The sequence below is a fragment of the Rhamphochromis sp. 'chilingali' genome (assembly GCF_963969265.1).
Source record: "Rhamphochromis sp. 'chilingali' genome assembly, chromosome: 6".
NCBI lineage: Eukaryota > Metazoa > Chordata > Actinopteri > Cichliformes > Cichlidae > Rhamphochromis > Rhamphochromis sp. 'chilingali'.
The window spans coordinates 5,576,023-5,595,442 of NC_137933.1; the positions used below are offsets into that span (position 1 = coordinate 5,576,023).

A 19,420-nucleotide genomic window follows, 5' to 3' on the forward strand; every position below is an offset into this window, starting at 1 on the left:
AACTCCACCGTGTTACGTAGAGTCCTTAAAATCCAATACATACGGTACACATAGAAACTGTAATTATAGCTATATTAACATCAATACAATGATACAGTGAATGTGTACCACACATGCTATCCATTATAGCCACCCTGCTACCGTCGAACCAGTCGTGTGACGTCGTTATCGCAGCTGAACCAATGAAATTACTTCTAGCAATTTTACCGCGAGGAAGCGAAATATGGGCGTGTCCATGTTCGTCCTTCCAAAGAAAATGTAAAGAAGCTGCTAAATACACACGCGAACCAAAACGTAATGGCCTTGCTGGCTTACAGGTAAATGTACCCTGTGTCACTGGGGGCATGGTTAAGGTCCTCTCGGGCATACTTGCTGTTGCGTTGGAAGCGGCACCCTTTTGTTTTTGGGCGGAGCGTTAGTTGCTAGCCTTTTATTTAGCTAGCAGCGACTACCTCAGATAGCCGGTTGTAGGGACTCACATGGCGACACCTCTGTTGTTTCACAACGGCTCGGCTAGCTAACAGCAGCCCGTCTCCTGCCCTCGGCCTGACCCCATGGATCCCGGTGGAAGTGAACTGGACTCCAGCCTGCCTCAGCCAGACAACCCGTGTTTGATAGTGGAGGACTCCCAGCCGGACAGTGTCGCTTTAGAAGACGACCCCGAGAGCAGCTACCGAGCTCTGCTGGCCCGTCGCCTGTCCAGTCTACAGCCCACCGCTCGCAGCCCGGTACTGGTAAGGAGAAGATCTCATTCAGTAGCTCTCCTCTCTGTAATGCAGTTACTGATTACTTGAGCAGATAAAGAACAATAAGCACAGATTTATACTTGAGTAAAATGGTAAGACGAGTGGCTTTTTCACGGACGTTGCACTCAACTCGACCACAGACGGTCCAGTTCATTTCCTCAGCTATCCATCCGCCCATTAATCAGTCAGGCTCACTTTGAAAAACTGGGTAAAATGCAGGCTACACTTTGGACATACTGGCAGAGGCTGGTAATCTGTTACAAGCAAACTGACTCACACTCACATCTGAGCTGTCGAGAGGACTCTGCAGCTCAGATGTAAAGAGTAAACTCGTCACACAGAGGCCTGTGCTGGCTTTTTGTTCAGACCTGCTGGCAGGCGATCTCTCCTCCACGCTCTAAAGCACTAAACCTCCAGGGAAACACTGAAGCACAGTTCATGTGAGATACAACACTCAGGCATCTGTAACAGTAAACCACTGTTGGTTAGTAGTTGTTGTGCAGCTTTGAATTAGTTTAAACCCAAAACAAATGTTGCATGTTGAAAGTTGAAAATGTATAAAAAAGACAACTTCTGTCATTTACATTACAACCTTCTCTCTTCTAGGAATTAATATCTTCACCAATAGGAAGCAGGTGCTCTCAGACCGGCAGCCAATCAGAGAGCAACAGCCAGGCTGAGCCTGGTAAGTGTTTTCCAGTGTAGTGGGAGATAGTTAAGTGTTTCTTGTCCTGAATGAAGATAAAACAGCGCTTTTGCTTCTTTCTTAGACGGTCTTGCTGCAGCCAACCCCAGTTCAGTGTTCCAGGAGGACAGTCAAGTTTTAAATATCTGCGCTCCTCCAAACAACAAAAAGTGTGTTTGATTTGTCCACTTTTGCAGTTTGATTGTGGTCAGGGTCAGATGGCAATGAAAGGTTTCACTTTATTTTTCAGGTGTGTACCAGAGGACGCTGACATGGATTCCGGTGCTGATTCTACTACACACTGTATTCAGTCTGAAGGTACGCATTTTTCCAACACATTAAGTTCCAAAAGCATCTGCCGGTCTGTTTGATGTCGTGCTTGGAAGTAACTGCTACGGGTTGTGTTGTGTTTCAGGGGAAGCTTCTCAGTTTGGTTTTCTTGAGCTTTCTCAGACTCAGGATCTGTGTGGGGAAGCTGTGAACAGTCAGGAGGAAGACGGAGACAAATGCAACAAATTGGGTATAAGGACTTTTATCCACGTGTCTGTATTACACTGTCATTATCCACATTAATAAAGGATTGCATTCAGCTGCTTGTCGCTCTGCGTCGGGGCGGTGACGCTCTGGTTTACCTCGTATTCGTGGCGTGCCTCTGACAGGCAAAACATGGAGGCAGAGCTGCTGTGCTTTTCAAACAGCTGCAACTAACATCTGTCTGCTGGGCTGCTAATGCGACCAGCATAACTAAGGTTCATGACCGTGTTTGTGCTGTTGTTGTTTGTTTACTGTTTTTTGCACTTTTAATGAAATGATCTGACAAAATAATGATGGCTGTGTCTCCAAGGAGGAGTGAAATACTATTTTATTAGCACTTCATAGCACTCATTAGCAGGCATCTATTTCACTGTGATTCATACATGGACAGGTGATTTGCTAACAAAGCTGGCCACCTTATGTGCTAGCTTACAACTTTAGATCTCGCTGGGCCTTTGTTTAAATTTTGATGTCATGATTTTGGCTTCCAGTGGAAACAAGATAATGGGTCCTTTTTTCACTTTTTGTTACTAAATGCTTGTTTTTGTGTTGTGGTAAATCAAGCACAACCTTTCGATTTGCACGTCTTCAACGTAAATACACACATGATTTAGTTCAGCAGTATCTACGATGACACACAGTCGTTAGTCAACAAGACTTGTGTTGAAAAAGTTGTGAAAGATTTCACTGATTGCACCTGTAGAAAGATCATTAGTGGCCCAACTGGTCTGGTTTCAGTGACACGTCACTCTGCTGTTGATCAGCTGTTTGCTGTTTATTGCTCCCTCGGCCGCTGCTGTGCGTCTCCTTACCCCACCTGACACCATCGTGCATCCCACGGTGAAGACTTTGGGCCAGCAGGAGCTGATGGTTGCCCTTGCTAAAAGGGCTTTACAGTCAACAGCATCAAGTCCAGATGACTCTTACATTCATCACCATGGTCACCCCTTTTTTGATTTTGATTTTAAATAATCATAAATAGTGGAAATTGCAGTTATTGAACAAACACATTGTGATGGTTATTGGTCGAAGCAAACAGCCCTACTTCTGCTTTCAAATAAGCAACACAGCAGAGATCAAAATGCTTATGTTGAGTCTTGGACACAGGATTCACAAACATGGTGATTGATGTTGCCTTGTGTGCTGCCATCCTTTATATACAGTCTATGGTTGCAACAGAAATGCGTTCCTGATCTCTGGATGCAGAATGAGGGGTGCTGGGTATAATTACGGGTATAATTACGTTTTACTTCAGAGCATTCCCAGTGACTCCATGAAGTTAAACAAAATAATCAATGTTCTCTTCATTCCCAGCAGAGCAGAACATCAGTTCCAGGACTTCAGAAAGTCAGGACAGCAAAGCGTTGAGGTGCAGCTCCATGTGACCTTTCAAAGTCTGCATTCATTAGATGTGCGTGTTTTGGCTTTGCACTGAAATTTCTTTTCTTCTCCAGGTCTGAGGTGAGCTCCAGCAGCTCATCAGAGTCTTTGGGTCAGTCAGGCAGGCAGCTGAGTGTCCAGGTCCTGCTGCACTCGCAGAACCTGCAGGACTCTGCTGAGCAGGACCAGCAGGACTGTGAGATCCTGTCCTCACAGGACGATCTGTTCGATGCTGACAAGACAGGTACATTCATGTAGCACTCGAAGGATTACACATGTTGTCTTTTTAAGCCCATCACCTTCATATTGTCTAAGACCACACTGACAAACTGTCACATCAGAAATGTTGGCCTTAAGTGTGAGTTGTGGCGTTTTTTTTTGTTTTTTTTTGTTTTTTTTTTTTGTTTTTTTTTTTGGAAGGTTGCCGTCTGGCAGTCAGCGCTATTTGGACAAACCTTTCAGGACTCATTTCTGTAACAGGTGGGCTGTGGATAACTGAAAAACACATTTTGGCAGAGGTGTACTGTGTCAGCCTTGTAATTTAAATTATTTAAAAATGCAGGTCTTTTTTTAGTTTAATATTTTTTTAATCATTAACTATAAAAAAGGGTCTTAGTTCCTGTTGTATTTTGCTTATTTGTTCATTCTCATCTCACTCCACGCCTTCCACACCCAAACATGACTGTATGCTCTTTGACTGCCTCACACATAGTAACCCAGGGGTTGTTGGAGGGACGAGTGTTTGAAAGTTCCTCACTGTGAGGAAGAGACACAATAACTCAGTTATTTACCTAAATGATTTGCCCTGCTTACATTTTGCTGTTAAGTTGGTGACGAGCTAACCAACAGATGTTGAACGTAGCGTAAAAATGAGTTTACAGGGAAATCATCGTGGACAAGGTTTCACCTGACGTGGTTGTTTGTTTTTTGTTAAATCACAAATAATCACAAACGCATGGAACGTGTTGGCGCAGTGAGCATGCCCCTGAATGGCAAAGCCTCCTTTGCTCTAGTCGTCTTCAGCGATCTCTAAGCCCTTACAGCTACGCTGGTGTGCTCCTAACATAGGGTGAGGCTTAGTAGACAGGCCCATATAAACCCGTGTATGTGTTTAAATCAGAATAACTGTGAAAAAATAACTCGCTGTATGAGAAGTTGTTGAAAGTAGAGGTGTGCAGCCCAGTTTGTGCTTCCTTCACTGTGAGTAACAGTCCTGATTTGTTTCTCTCGTACAAACAGAAAATGATCTGAAATTACTCTAACTGCTTCTTTACTTTCAGGTGCTGCAGTGGACAGTACAGTGTCTGAGCCGGAGCAGCAGGGTCACCCCACCTCCACACCCGCCCACACCCTACAGCTGCTGCATCTATCGGGACAGGGAACACTGGTGCAGGAGAGTCTGTCCCAGTAAGCGGCGTGCTGCTCTTGCATCATTCACACACAATAAATCCCTGAAAAATGAGCTGATGTCCTTTTTTCTCTCCCCTCTAGGAGCTCTGTTGATTATGTCGCCCCCACCCCAGACAACTTTAGCCATACCCCTTTAATAGTTCCCAGCTCACCAACCGAACTAGAGGATGAAAATGGTAGATCTGCTTTATTATCTCAGTTTGGGTTCAGACATGGAATCAGCTGGTGGATAAAGCTAACGTCCCTTTGCGTTGTCAGGTGCTGATTCACAAATGGATACGTCACTGCCTCCGGATGACAGGGGAGCAGGAGAAAAGGACGAGCCAATGGAAACCGAGGCCGCCCCCAAGCCACAACCATCTGCATCTACTCCCATATCCCAAAGTTCCCCTGGTTTTGCTTTAGAACGAACTCTCTCTGTACCGTCCCAGCCCGAGTTCTCTCATGTATGTCCTTCACTCTTTACTTTCAGCAGCCTATTTAAAATGTTCCCAGTAGAAAATATGGATTATATATGTGATGTATTAAATTGTCAGAGGATAGAGTGCTAGGCCCAGTGACAAAGACCGTTTGACCTGTCTAATCAATAAAAAATGCAAAGATCAGCAGATGATGTTGTGGTCGGCTGTAGGTCAGCTGACCAGCTGGTTGAAGAGTTCATTGATTTCAGCACCAACTTTGTTTGTGCCCTTATAAAGAAAACCATGTTGACTGTAGTTGTTCCTCTGAGGAGGAGAACCGTTACTTTCAGTGTAGGACTGCTGCTGGTTGTTAACACCGGGTCTTTGTGCCGCTCCTCCTTTCACTCTCAGAAATGAAGGGAGACGTGGTAAACAGCTTTCGTCTGATTGGCTGCCCCTCGTAAAGAGAGTTTGAGCAGCAGGTAGAGTTTGCTTCTGTGTCAGATGAGCAGTATGTCCTCTGTCACATCCTGCAACGTCCAGTTTAAAGGCTGAATCTCTGGTTTATAACTGTGCAAAAGTCTTGAGTCATCTGGGTTTTGTATATCTTGTTCTTTCAAGCAGACAGCTTCTTGTAGCTTTGGACAGTTTTCCAGACGTTCTAAAGGTCCAAAGGTTTCTTTGGACATTTGCTGTTTGTTTGTTTTTTTTGGTTTTGTTTTTGTTTTTCCTTCCCTTCACTCATTTTAGTTCATAACATTAACCTATGATTAATTCAAGCATAAAAGGCTCCTAACTTAACGGGTGAGCCAGTGTTGTCTAATGTATCTTTTGCCACTTGGTTATTAGAAGTCTGTCACAGAAACACATAATGTGTTCCCATCATTTTCTTTTGTTGAGCCTATGAAGAATACCAATGATAACAGTCTGTTTCAAGTTTCATGTCCCAGCGTGATGTGCACCAAAAATAATCTGAGGAAACTGGACAAAAGAGACAGCAGGTCTGAGACTATCGGCAGCAGATGAACATCTGAAAGTCATGTTTTAAGATGCCTGACGCAGGACCTAAGAGACACGTGTGACTCTGTATTAGATCCACCGGCTGATCAGTGAAGCCTCGTCAGGAACGGTCTCAGTGGAAGGCTGAGATAAGCCAAGTTACACAAAGGCTGGGCTGAAAATCAGGAAAGTGACGAATGCACAATTTCTGGTTCAAATGAATGTAAATGTGTAGCGAGGGTGTGCAGTGACCCTACAGCCCAGCCACCTGTAGAACAGGGTGGAGGCTCTGACGTGGTTTGAGGCTGCGTTTCAGGGATTTTGCCAAACCAGGTGGAATTATGAACATGGAAAGCATCTGACTGACAGTGGCTTCAGGTTTTTCAGTGTAGCCAGGCACACTGCCAGTCCACAGTTCACCACAGTGTGGGATCACTTTGACAGAAAGCAGAACAAACCCTGGAGAAGTAGTGCTGAAGACTGCTTAGAAAAAGCAGGAATGCCTAAGAGAGCTGAGGCTGTGTTGGTAAAATAAAGCAAAAGCTCTTCTTCCCTCATATGTGCTACGTTTGCACGCGTGTCGATAAATGTCTTCCCAGTTTTACTGGTAAAATATAAAAAAATAAAGGGTGACTCAAAAGTTTTGCACAGTAATGCAGACTAACTTTGAAACTTTGGTGAATGCGTTGGTGCATGCGTAGAAAATGAATAGTTAAATAGACTTAATGCAGTGTGTGAATAAACGTGTCGTTTAGCTGCAGCTCTGATGATTTTCTGTGTTTCTAGGACGTATTTGTTCCGACGCAGAGCCAGGATGCACAAACGCATGAAAAGTCAGCGTCGTTGCCTTGTGAGACAGAGTCTCAGCATCTTGAGTCGGCTCCCTTCACCTTGCCTTTGCAGCTCTCTGTGAACACAGAGAGCTGCAGCTGTCATCAGCTCACCGCTGAGGAGGACAGCCAAGCCACTCAGATAGAGGAACTGGAGGAGCCGCTTGCCGTCGACACCAGCGACTCTGTGATTTCGTGTCACGATCAGAGAGAGGAGAGTAAAGCCGTCCCGTTGGAGTCACAAGCCGCCGCCGGCTCCAAAGTGTTGTCCTCTGCTGAATCACCGAAGCGCCACGTTGAATGTGCTGAGACTGAAGCGACCGATCTGGCCCAGAAATCAGCAGTTTCTCTGAATGTACAAAATGTGAATGTAAACGATGTGAAGGCTGACAGCAAAGATGCTGGCTGTGCTGACATGGTGTCTTGCTCGCAGCCAAAGTTTGATTCTGCTGATCTGACAGGTAAAAGCTGTGTGCAGGAGACTCCCTCAGACGCTACGCCCTGCAGCCTGCCTTCACAGTCTATGATTTCTCAAACATCTGCTGTGGATGCAGATGTGTCAGGAGGAACTGTAAAAAGTCCCTTTGTGGAATCGTCGTCGCCGCAGCCTGAGGTGGGGTGCAACAGCCAGACAGACAAAAACTCAATGCACGAACGAGGTGAAGAGGAGGATCAGGAGGTGGCGATGGAGGTGGAGAACGCCGAGGGTACCTCGGGAATGGGTCTGGTTCTCTCCCAGAGCCAGCTGTTGTCTCCTGAACCCATGGACGAGGAGATTGAGGACAAGGCAGAGGACAGCATCCTCTGTGTAACAGACAGTGAGAAAGAGGTGGCGTCACAATCAAAGACTCACAGTTCTCAACCAATCACAGGCCAAGTGTCAGTCTCTACCAATGGCCATGAATCCCAGACTCAGGAGAAAGAGGCGCACTCAGCTCCCGATAGGCTGTCCCAGACGGAGAGGGTGGGCTGTGAACCAGAGGCCCTCAAAGAAAAGAGCTTGAGCGACAGCTCGGGAGGTGAGCGTTCTGAAGATGTGTTTTCTGCAGAGTAAGCAGAGAGTCGTGTCCAAAGAGTAAAAACCCAAAACCCAGTAGTGTCTGTTAGAAAGAACTGAAAGGCCTCTTATAAAGGTTGAATTACTTTATCTTTGTCTTTAACCTGATTCTACTCGTGTGTTTCTGCTACAGACATTTCATTCCACTTCACCCTTCCTAAAGAAGGAGACTTGATTGGACCTGTTGTCGGCGCCACGCCACCGCTGATCAACCAGCTGAAGCAGACGCTGAGACACAGCACTCCCATCGGTGAGTGGCACCACACCGGTTCACCAAAAGCCAAAGAACATAACACGGTCCTAGTAATATTATTTTTTTCCCTCCTCCAGAGATCAGCTCTTTTTCTGAAAAGTCTGATGCAGTGGGTGATGTCTCTGCAGACATGGTGATGGCCAGCAGCGATATCGTTTTGGGTGGAAGTGGCGGTGACGCAGCTGACAAAGGTGACGGGAAGCTGAGCTTGAGGATGAAGCTGGTGACGCCCGTTGAGGAGGGCAGCTCGGAGCGTTTCAGCCTGCAGAGTAAGAACTCCTTCCACGCTGTTTGTGAAAAAGTGTCTCGCTGCCGCACGCTCAGCGATGCATTTCTTTCCCCAGAGCCGACGCCACCAGAAGAGGATGGATCTGTCACCAAGGTTACGACCATTTCCCAGGCTGTAACCAGGTAAGCTGGCGCTCTCTCAGCACGTTAATTAAATTCTTTCATTTGTCGTCTTCTTCTCATTTCAGTCTAATCCACTTGTGCATGCTGTCTCTGTGTCATCTCCCAGTGTAGTTTGAGGTTTTGAGGTGCTCACGTCGTATCGATTGAACTCTAAATAACATTTTTAACTTAGTACTTTGTTAAAAGTATGCACCAAAACTTTATGTTGGATTCAAATTGTTAAATGTTGCCATTGTTGTACTTAAATTTGGAAACCGTGCCTTAAACTGCATGGTTGGATATTCTTCTGCTCCTCCCCGACACATCTGTGATGCTGTGGGAGGTAATTAGCTGTTTAACTGCAGGCACATTCCACGTGACATTCTGGTTTCCTTATCTTCTGAGGGATGTCCACCCCCGGTCATTTAGGGGCTCGCCTATGCTTGCATATGGTGAACCATTAGAGTTAAGCCGTATACGGGTGTGGGGAGATGACCTTTAGATAACCAGGAAATGTGGTTATACAGTTGTAAGCATATATTGTGTGGCAGGAAGAGAGACAGACACACACACACACACACACACACACACACACACACACACACACACACACACACACACACACACACACACACAGTGTTTCAACCTTTTGTGACCGGTGAGGAGCGTGCAGGTAGTGCACACTACCGTATGCAGGTAGTGTGCAGTGCAGTGACTGGATATCAAGCATGTTGGTTTGCTTACTATGTTAAAGAAATCGTTTTCTTTGAGCTACGGCGCGTGAGGATAAAACTTGAAAGGTTTGTTGTTCCATTGTTGACGTTCCAGCAGCCCGTCTGTGTTCACTCGGGTCAGGCAGGTGCACCGACAGCAGGAGGTGGAGGAGGACAGCCAGCCTGGAGGAAACACTACACTGGTCAGGTAAGCTCACATCATAGTCTCACAGAGGCAGATAAATGCATAAAGATTGACACTGTTTAAGCCTTTCACTGTGCTTGTCAATAAGGAATGCCATTACAGGTTCATATGTCTGGATAAATGTTGTGACTTTGCACTGCAGGCATGAAGGTCCGCAGGGAAAAGCCTGCCACACGCTCACAGCAGTGTTGTCCCACTTTTGTTAGCATTTTGAGCCTGTGATTTGCCCAGTGTTAATGTTAGCACATGCACATGACAGCATTCACCACACTGGCTGTCCTGTGTCATCCTGACACTATCTGTTCCCACTTTATAAATCATCTAGTCCTTCACATGTCTGTCTGACCCTGGGATTTGTCCCCTGATGTAGTGTGTGTTAGAACAGAAATAGGCTTCGTGCTGTGAGCCTGCGTGTGCATGTGACAGTGAGACCTACTTTGTTTCCAGAGGAGATTGAGTGGTTATTTTTTCTACTTGGTGCGTATTCTCTCAGGACATGGAGAGTGGTAAGGTGTGACAAAGTTGGGTCATTCTGCTGAATGTTCTCTGCAAACGTAGTGGAACAGCCACACTGCTGTGATCCTTTGTGGAAACATTAGGGCTGCTCTGACTCGTTATCAGTCGACTGATTAAGAAAAGACACGCGTCCATGCCATGTGTTTACCTTTGGAAAGTAAAGGTAACGATTTGGTGTGTGACACTGCTTTTGGAGCCTTTGGTACAAACAGGTTTTCAGCAAATCTGTGAAAAGCAGTGAACAGAAGTATTTTGTGGTTGCTGGACTAACTAACCACTAGAAAAGCTAAACATGAATGTTTAAAAGCAGAAAGGTTCTCGTTGGGATTGCTGACCTGTAATTTGATCACTGGTAAGATGCTCCATAGTTATGTACCGTCTTTTCCAGGGGGGAACTGTTCGCCTCACCACAGAGGAGCTCTCAGGCGTCCGTATCGAAATGCAACAGTCTGCCGAACAGCCAGGATGTATCGACCGCGCCGCAGCAGGACCTGCGGGATGCGCTCGCCCCTGCTGAGCCGCCTGAGGACAGCAGAGGACTGCCTGATGCTCAAGAGCCGACCTCCCCGAGCAGCACAACAGTCAGGCAGAAGGTGGTTTCCCAGCCGGCCTCTGAGAACACCATCACCTCCACACCGCCCAGCAAGGTATGCAACTCAGGATCAGTGATGCAGAGTTGAATAAAAATGTGGTCTCCATCATCGAATTTCCCAGAGGAACCCACCCGAGGGATTAATAAAGTTCTATCTAATCTATTTGATGTTATTGTGATATTAATCAGTCTGTCCTGTGTGCTCAGACATGCCAGCGGACAGTCTCCCAGCAGACCGGCTTCGATGCAACGGGGTTTCGCTCCCCAGCTGGCCGGGTACGCACACTGAGCCTCTTTGGACGAAGAGATCAACCACGCGTTTCTATCGTTCATTTGTCATTCTTCAATTTCTTTTGTATTGAAAGGGTGAACCCGAGTCCCCGTCCTTTAGAAGAACCGCCGTTCCCTCTCACCGCAGGCACGTGCGCACCATCCAGGAAGTGCGGACCACCGTCACTCGGATCATTACCGATGTGTATTATGAGGACGGCAAAGAGGTGGATCGCAAAGTCACCGAGGTAACTGTCTCTGGGTCTGATTCCTGGAGCCTGTGTTTTTGTATTTGCTGTCTGTCAGAACATGTCAGGGCTGTAAGTTCATGCAATCCTCCTCTGCACAGTTCAGAGAGCAGTACTGCTGTGCAATTCACAGTTATGTGATTTTATCGAGAAACATCACCGTGATTAAAATCTGCATCATTTGTCCAAACACAGTGTTCGTTTAATTTCTGCTGAATATTCATTTCTTAAAAAATCACATGGGTCTGAGTGTGCATGAGCACGAGCTGCAGCCTCCAGAACGAGAAGGAAAGCATTGACTGCCATGCAATCCTGTGCAGACATCCGTGGTTCTTTCACTATCAGGCCTCTTTGTTTTTAAAGGAAAATGTATTTATGGATTTTGGCTGTTTAACGTGTTCGTGTCACTGCCCGACGTGTCCAGGAGAGCGAGGAGCCCGTGGTGGACTGTCAGGTCTTGGACAGCGACATCTCTCCGTGCCGCACAGGCAGCAGTTCTGTGACCTCTGGTGATCTGGGGGACATCAGCTCGCTTTCGTCCAAAGCGTCCAGCCTGCAGCACAGCTCCGGGGGAACCAGCAGCAGTATGGGCCTCACCAGACCAGACTTCATCATTCCAGCGAGCAGAGGGTTCAAATCCACGAGGTAACTCCTCATCCTCCACCGTCCCAAAGTTCTTACCGTTTCTCCTCAACCTTCCTGCTCTTTCTCTCTGCACTAGTTGCATGCTGTGTCACTTCTTCACCTGCTGTGACTCTAACACCCTGATTTCTCAGTGATTCACTGATCCCTGCCTGCGACAGGTCCGTGTTGTCACAGGTGTAGATCTGGGGTCGTTGCACAGCTCTCACTTGACAGTGAAGTGACTTTTCAAAGTGTCCCCAGATCGGTGCCTGTGCAACCTGACCGGCTCCATTCGTCCCCTCTGTGTGTCTGCAGTCCAAGGAGGGGAGGTGGGCATCAACAGAGGGGTCACAGGGGTCACAGGGCAGGGTCAGTGGTCACACTGAACAGAGGCTACAGCACGCTGGGGTCCCGGGCCTTCGTCCCGCTGACCCCCAGAGGAAGGGCTAGAAGGGGCCGACCCCCGTCCCGCTCCTCCCTGTCCAGGTGAGTCCTCTCTGAGGCTCGCTCTGCACTTACAGAAACCATGGACAGGAAACACTCTGAGCCCTCGCCAGCTGCACGACCTTAATAACACTTTTTCCTTTTCTTACTCATTTTCTTCTCACTCAAACCTTATTCAGGTCCACGGCTTGCATCGCCGTGAACCTGCCTCGTGCAGATTTACCCTGCGTAGTTAATCTGGGGCTAGATGGGGTGCTGCGTGTTATCACATTTGCAGAGTTTGTAGCTGATGCTCTTGAAGTGTTCCCATGCCACACAGACAGCAGCAGATTAGACTGTAAGCTTTAGTTGAGGTACGGGACAGAAAGCTAGTTTGTCTGCTAACCTCCAGCTGGATAAAAGCTGCTTTAAAGATACTCGTGGTTTGTTTCAACAAATAAGGATTATTTTGACATAGCAGGTCCAAAACAGCACTGTGCGTACTGTTAAAGCTAAAGGATATTCACTGATTCCATTAAAATGAATCTGTGGAATGTCTTCCATCTCTGCTTGGATAGGGACAACACAGGCCTTTTATACGAGACTGTTCTCTCTCAAAGGGGAGGAGGCGGTGGCTTGCTGCAGAGACTGACGGCTCAGGGCCAGCCACAGTCGTCCTCAGAAGATGAGCCGTACAGCCGCGTGCTCCCCGTCAGCCCCACGGACCCCGAGCTGCCCAGCCACTCGGACTCCCTCAGGTCTTCGCCAGAGGCGGCGAGCTCAGCTGGGAGCAGCTTCATCGGCCTGCGAGTGGTGGCCAAGTGGTCATCCAATGGTTACTTCTACTCTGGTCGCATCATCAAAGACGCCGGCGAGGGGAGATTCCGCTTGCGGTTTGACGATGGCTACGAGTGTGAGGTTGCCGGGAAGGATATCCTGCTGTGTGATCCCATCCCGCTGGAGACGGAGGTCACTGCTCTGCTGGAAGACGAGTACTTCAGTATAGGTGAGGAAGTGACCGCGCGTAGTTTAGTAAGATCGCTGTGGTGATTTTGGTTTTTGTCCTTTTCTTCGACCTGGTTTAGACTGAGGAGATTTAACAGTGACATCAGCTCTGACTGTTTCTGTGGTCGTTGCATGAAAGACTAAAACATGCAGGACCGATGGTTCTTGTGTTTGTGCAGGTGTCGTTAAGGGCCATAAAACAGAGGGCCAGGAGCTGTTTTACAGCGTGGAGAAGGAGGGTCGGAGGCAGTGGTACAACAGGACATCGGTCATCCTGTCGCTGGAGCAGGGAAACAAGCTGAGGGAGCAGCACAGCCTCGGGCCCTACGAGCCCACCACTCCCCTGGCCAAGGCCTCCGACATCAGTCTGGGTGAGGCAGCTGCAGAGCTGAGGATGGACCCACACGGCTGTGGTACCGCCTCTGCCCGTGACTGTGCTTAACTGTTTTAAACCTCGACAAGACGGATTTTATTTTCACCTACCGTCCTCCTTAAACAGGTCAAACTCTTTGAAACAGACCAATAGAAAGTTCAGCCTGAGTTTAACCAGGTTCCTTCTGATCCTCTTCTCGACTGATGCGTCTGTTCCTCTGATCGCAGCTCTCACTGTTTTTAGAGCTTTTCAAAGCCAATCATTCTTATCCATGATGAAGACAGAAGGAACCAATAACATGCATGTTATAGTGTGTTTGTTACAGTACACAGTATGGTGTGGAGCCAGTGTTAGCATCTTCTTCTGGCCCGTGCGTTCCTCTGTGATGACAGTCGGGTCAGCACAGGGTCATTATAAAAGGACGAGGTCCCGTTCTTAGTTTTTTACTCAGATATGCAGCCTTAGAGGTTCCTCACTTATTTTAATGCTTAGAGGCAGTAACTACAGGAAGTCTGTGTGTTTGGCCCAGCAGGCAAATGCAGTAGTATGTAAACGGCAGGCTCAGAGAGCTGGGAAGAAGTCCTGCATACATGTAGCACTCTGTCTAAAGAATACACTAGGAAGAGCTTGGTTTGCTTCAGGGGGCTGTGAGCCTGTTTGGAGTGTTCACGCATCATCCTGAACTCAGCTTAAAGGCACCTTTGAGAGCCCTGGTTTAATGTAATGGTAGAACGTACAGAACGCCATCAGGAGTGCTCCATGGCGCCTTTCATTCGTGCCCGCTGATACAGCTGCACTGAAAAATGAGACCAGAGCAGCGTTTCCTCGGCACACTGAACCTTCCTAACAGTGATCGTTTTCTGCAGCAGCTGTATTTAATAAAACCCACAGCAACAAACAAAGCCACCATCCTCTGATCAGACACGTGTGTTTGCTCTTTGCTCCGCCCTCTGTCATTTAAGGCTTGGGTTCACCATTCAAAACATGACGATTAAGATTATGCTGCCTGTGTAAGTTATGATGAGATCAGGGTTAATTGTTCAGGAGACAGATGACGTACAAAGATTTGCTCTGGAAGCAGGCGTGGCCGTCTAATACAGAAGCTCTGTTCCTGCGCCAGACTCCTCCTGTGTTATTGCTCCCGAGAGTAAAGACTACCTGTGTCATCCTACAGCTCATATTAGTGTCCAAAGCATCATCAGCAGACAGACGTCGTCCAGCTCTTCAGATACACTGAGACCTATAGTGAGACCAGTGTTTAAACCTAATATATGCTACTGTGTCAAGCTGAGTGTTCCCTTCAGTTTGCTGATATTTATTATTGTCCTCAGATAACTTGGTTGAGGGGAAGAGGAGACGCAGAGGAACCCCTGGAGGTCAGAACACTCCCAACCGCAGCTCCTCCAACAGCCCTCGCTCCCCGGGAACCTCCAGCAAGAGGAAGCTGATGGCCTCAGAGGACAACCAGGGGCCGGCCAAGAGAGGGCGCAGGGGGGCGGGGGCCAGAGCTGGTACGAAGACCGACTCGCCGTGACCATGGCTGTGTGTGTGTGTGTGTGTGTGTGTGTGTGTGGTTTGTTGGGGTTAATGTCATATATTTATGGTATTGCAGTTAACTTTGAATTTTAAAGTTGTGATTTTAAACGCGATGCAAACTGGTTTTAATGGACTGTTGATGATTAGCAGCTGATTTTTAACAGTTTTAAGATGACTTTTAATGATTGTGTGTAATAAACTGTTTTATTCATCCTGATGCAGACTTGATTCAGGTTGTTGTTCATGTGAAATCAGTAATATGCCATTTTTGTACTGAGCATAATGAAGACCTGTGTCTGCGGCCTGTGTGCGTCCTCTGCTGCTGAGACTGACTCGGTAATGAATAACTCACCCGCAGTTTTAGCGTGGTGTTCTTCACGGGTGGAGGGGAAGGGAAGTGGATTTCACGGGTGCATTATGTGAGCACAGCTGTTCTGTTTGACGTTGGGAAGGCGAGTTCAGCCACATCACAGAAACAGTTTCTCTGAGCTCTGTGCGCCCACCGTGGGTGTGTTATTTCCCGTGCTGTGAGGAATGATGCTGCTGTTACACTCCTGCTTTATTCTCTGGGCAGGAACTCTTCCCCACGTCACAACAATACATCAGAAACTATCTCCATGGTTAAAATAAGTGAGAAACTGCTTTATTGTGGCTTTGGGTGAACTCGTCCTTTAAAGAAAGTGCAGCACTGTTCCCCGTCTTTAACCTCTAAGCCCTGCGTGTGTTTGCGTCCTCAGCTCAGCGGGTCGGTGTGTGCAATACCTCGGGCAGTGGCACCGATGTCCCGGGTCAGTCTGGGGACGTGGAAGACTCTCACGGTCCGCTGCCCCAGAACACATCCCTCTTTATGGGCTTCGCTTTCATGCTGACCGCGTCGTCTGAGACCGACCGCCTGACCAATAAGCTCACGAGCGAGGATGAGGAGGGTGAGACAGATTCTGCTTCGGTACCTCCAGATTTGATTTTGACAAAGCCCAGAGTTGAGCCTTCAGTTATGTCACATAAACACTAATGTTGCATAAAGATTTGTCTGGAAGCCCAAACGTAGCTGTCGACAGGGTTTTCTGTTGGCGGCAGCAGTGTTGCTCACTGATGAAGCAGTGATATCATCACATACATGTGCCTGGACAGATGAACATGAACACTCACTCTTACTGCTTTTCCCCAGTGATCGTGCATTTAATAACACTGTGTTTCCACATTTTTGAGAAGCATTTGGTGCATAAACTTGCTTATCGGGCTCGTTCCCACTGTGGGAGAATCACAGTTTAAACTACAGTGAGTAAAACTTCTTCCAGTAGCACCACTGGGTCCAGTTTAGCCCATCATTTTGTGGTGCTGATTTCTGGGCCATAATTACCTCTTTCCCACTATGTGGTGCTGGTGCCCCTCACGCCCCAACTGGTCATGGTGCTGGCGGAGGGTTCTTCCTTCCCACTGTCGCCAAGTGTCTGATAGTTTGGGTTTTCTCTCTAGTTTTGTGGGGTCTTTATCTTACAATATAAAGAAAATTGAGGCGACTGTTGTCATTGTTTGGTGCAATATAAATACTGTTGAACTGAACAGGACTCCACATTATCAGAAAAAGTGTGATGACCTGCACAAACGGTTTTCTCCACGGTTTGCAGAAATGTTCACGGTAGCTAACACTCAAAGTAATGTTTTTGTGTATTTCCAAAAAGTATTGGAACATCAAAACAACCACGAATGAGCTACAATGAACTAACAATGACAAAATGCATATAATGTGCAGCCAGGTGCATCTCGGGATATTAAAGGGGGCTGATTGTGGTTTACATGGTTCACAGCTGAAAGTAATCCTCGTCCTATGCTGACCTCGGTGCAGCTCCTCAGTTCATCCTCTGTCTGAAACAGTCTGTTTCAGCTGCAGCTCCAGGCAGCTTTCTTCTGCTTAGCTGCCTCACAGACAGATGAGGGGAACATAATTATCCGCTCTGAGAAAAACACTCTGAAAGTGGGTGTTCAGAGCATCCCGAGCGTTTTGCACAGACTTATTTCATTATGTGAAACTGGCTTTGTTTAATATGAACATTCACCACTGGAAACATGAGAGTATGTGCGGCTGGCTAACTACACACTGGACTCAGCCCTAATTACAATTGTTGACGCTCTTCCTGCCTCCTTTCATGCTTTTCTCTTCAGATTATGTGCAGACGGGTCCGTATAACAAGTCATACACAGAAACCCAGCTGCAGGCGGGCGGAGGCTTCATCCTACCAAACTTCAATGAAGAACAGGTAAGTAATGAAAACACTAGCATGTGCCTGTGATCACACAGATATGTTTATGTTACACATATCTGTGCCATAAATCTGTCCAGCTCCAGGCTGTATTCACCAAAGCAATATCAGTGGCTGGTCATATGCACGTGGTCTTCTCCGTGGTTACAAACATCACCTAAAGTCTGAAGCAGTGCAGTAAATGAGTGTGTGTTTGATTCCCTTTTCAGTGTAAGGCAGCTTACCAGAGCCTGCTCATCGCGGACCAGCACTGCCGTACCAGGAAGTACCTGCTGTGTTTAGCCAGCGGCGTGCCGTGTGTGTCGCACATATGGGTGAGAGACTGCTGCAAAGAAAACAAACTGCTCAACTACAGGAACTACCTGCTGCCTGCCGGCGTGGGGCTGGACGATGCCATAGTGGAGTGGTGAGAGGCTGCTTTCTGTTTGGGATTTATTTATCGGTACGGTGCAAAAATAAAAGGTTCCATATGAAATGTAGCACATCTGCTGCACATCACATCAAAAGATTTGTTTTTATTGGGGGAACATGAAAGTCAACAAACAACCAAATGGTAACTGGACTGGTTCTTATACAGCGCTTTTTCTACTCTTCTGAGCACTTTACACAACTTGTGCATTCACCCATTCACACACATTTTCTAAGTGCTTTCTAACATTCACACATGCATCAGAGAGCAATTTGGGGTTAGTATCGTGCCCAAGGATATTTGGCATTCAGACTAGGGGAAGCCAGGAATCGAACCACCAACCTTCTGATCAGTAGATGACCTGCTCTCCCACCTGAGCTACAGCCACCCCAAACAACACGTGTGGGCACCAAATGCTGTAAGTTTACTGATGAAGCCAGCAGTGCAGTTTGGATTCAGACTTGGTCCAAATTAACACCAGTGTAGAAGTCAAACGACCATCTTCTTTTGAAAAATCTTTATTGGAATTGACACTCAAAGGCAAAATCAAGCTCCACCCACCTCGTCATTTGACCTGTTTGTATAATAAATGAAACGGATCACATGGCTGATCTCTGCTCTTCTAATAAACGTCTTTCCTTGTGAGCAGTAAAGTGGCAGATTTCAGCACATTAGGGGGTAAAAGTCTCGTCTGCTACAATGTAACAGCTGGATGTTACTTCAGAATGGAAACCAGTGTGAAAACGTGCTGATAAAATTCTGGTTTCTCCTACTGTTCCTCGTCCTCACGAGGTCAGAGGTGTAAGAATCCCAGCTGATTCAGTGATGTCAGTCTTAAGTGATGTCATCTGCTGTGACATTGTTTTATGATGGTACTTTAAGATATTTCCATGTGGAATAAACCAAAGTGTTCTTGTTTATAAGTCACAGAGCCTTTGTTCTTTCTGATCTTTTCTGTTTGTCTCTCAGGCATCCTCGCTGCAGCCCCTTCAAAGGCCTGCGGGCTCTTCTGGTGTTTGAGAAGCCGGTGGAACTCTGGGCCCAGCTGATGACCATGGGTGGAGGCTCCTCCGTCCGGCAGTTCCAAGCAGACAAAGACGACTCTGGTACAGGATCCACACAGTGATGTCCAAACAATGCACCCTGTCTCGCTGCTGTGCTGAAACTAATGCGTTCACTTTCCCGCTCCATCCTTAGACATTCCTGCTGGCAAGTATGACCTCGTGGTGACAGACCATGCCTGTCCGCCGCTGCTCGAGAAAAGCGCAACATCACAGGAAATCCCGCTGGTGTCTCCGGAGTGGCTCATCCAGAGTCTCATCTGCGGGGAGCGCCTGGCTTTCGATTGCAAGCCTCAGTTTTGCCACGACTATTCCTCGTCCTCGTCGTCCTCATAATCTGACCCCACGTGCAAAATGCCTTTGACCAAGCTAAATGTTGAGCGTTAGTTCTGTTGCATGCTTCTGCTGTATATAACTTGATCCTGTCCGTTTTTATGAGATAATAAATTGTGACCCTTGTTTCATTTTAATGCATTGATGTTTATTTTCTCCACACAAA

The 19,420-nt window shown here is 47.2% G+C and overlaps 1 protein-coding gene across 8 annotated transcripts; it reads left to right on the top strand.

Annotated features, from left to right (window-relative positions):
- Nucleotides 1-220: 220 nt before the first annotated feature.
- tp53bp1 (tumor protein p53 binding protein, 1) lies at nt 221-19,391 on the top strand. 8 transcript variants are annotated; one of them, XM_080883951.1, is made up of 28 exons: nt 221-734; nt 1,353-1,431; nt 1,517-1,601; nt 1,682-1,749; nt 1,847-1,951; nt 3,280-3,334; nt 3,420-3,589; nt 3,766-3,825; nt 4,626-4,752; nt 4,837-4,931; nt 5,014-5,201; nt 6,942-8,004; nt 8,176-8,292; nt 8,373-8,564; nt 8,640-8,706; nt 9,514-9,606; nt 10,508-10,766; nt 10,919-10,987; nt 11,077-11,229; nt 11,654-11,874; nt 12,855-13,282; nt 13,461-13,652; nt 14,986-15,165; nt 15,928-16,116; nt 17,354-17,448; nt 17,661-17,857; nt 18,830-18,966; nt 19,058-19,391. In XM_080883951.1, the coding sequence occupies exons 1-28, from the start codon at nt 555-557 to the stop codon at nt 19,255-19,257; spliced, it is 5,064 nt and encodes a 1,687-aa protein (XP_080740077.1). In that variant the 5' UTR covers nt 221-554; the 3' UTR covers nt 19,258-19,391. The 8 variants fall into 8 exon arrangements, with proteins under 8 accessions (XP_080740077.1, XP_080740079.1, XP_080740080.1 ...); XM_080883953.1 differs by having other exon boundaries at nt 9,517-9,606; XM_080883954.1 differs by having other exon boundaries at nt 9,541-9,606.
- The last annotated feature ends 29 nt before the right edge of the window (nt 19,392-19,420 follow it).

Excerpts from the sequence above, each read along its gene's own strand:
- tp53bp1 (XM_080883951.1), top strand. The coding sequence starts at position 555 with ATGGATCCCGGTGGAAGTGAACTGGACTCCAGCCTGCCTCAGCCAGAC. Across the intron at positions 3,335-3,419 it reads CAGGACAGCAAAGCGTTGAG|GTCTGAGGTGAGCTCCAGCA; the intron begins GTGCAGCTCCAT and ends TTTCTTCTCCAG. Across the intron at positions 17,449-17,660 it reads CAAACTTCAATGAAGAACAG|TGTAAGGCAGCTTACCAGAG; the intron begins GTAAGTAATGAA and ends TTCCCTTTTCAG.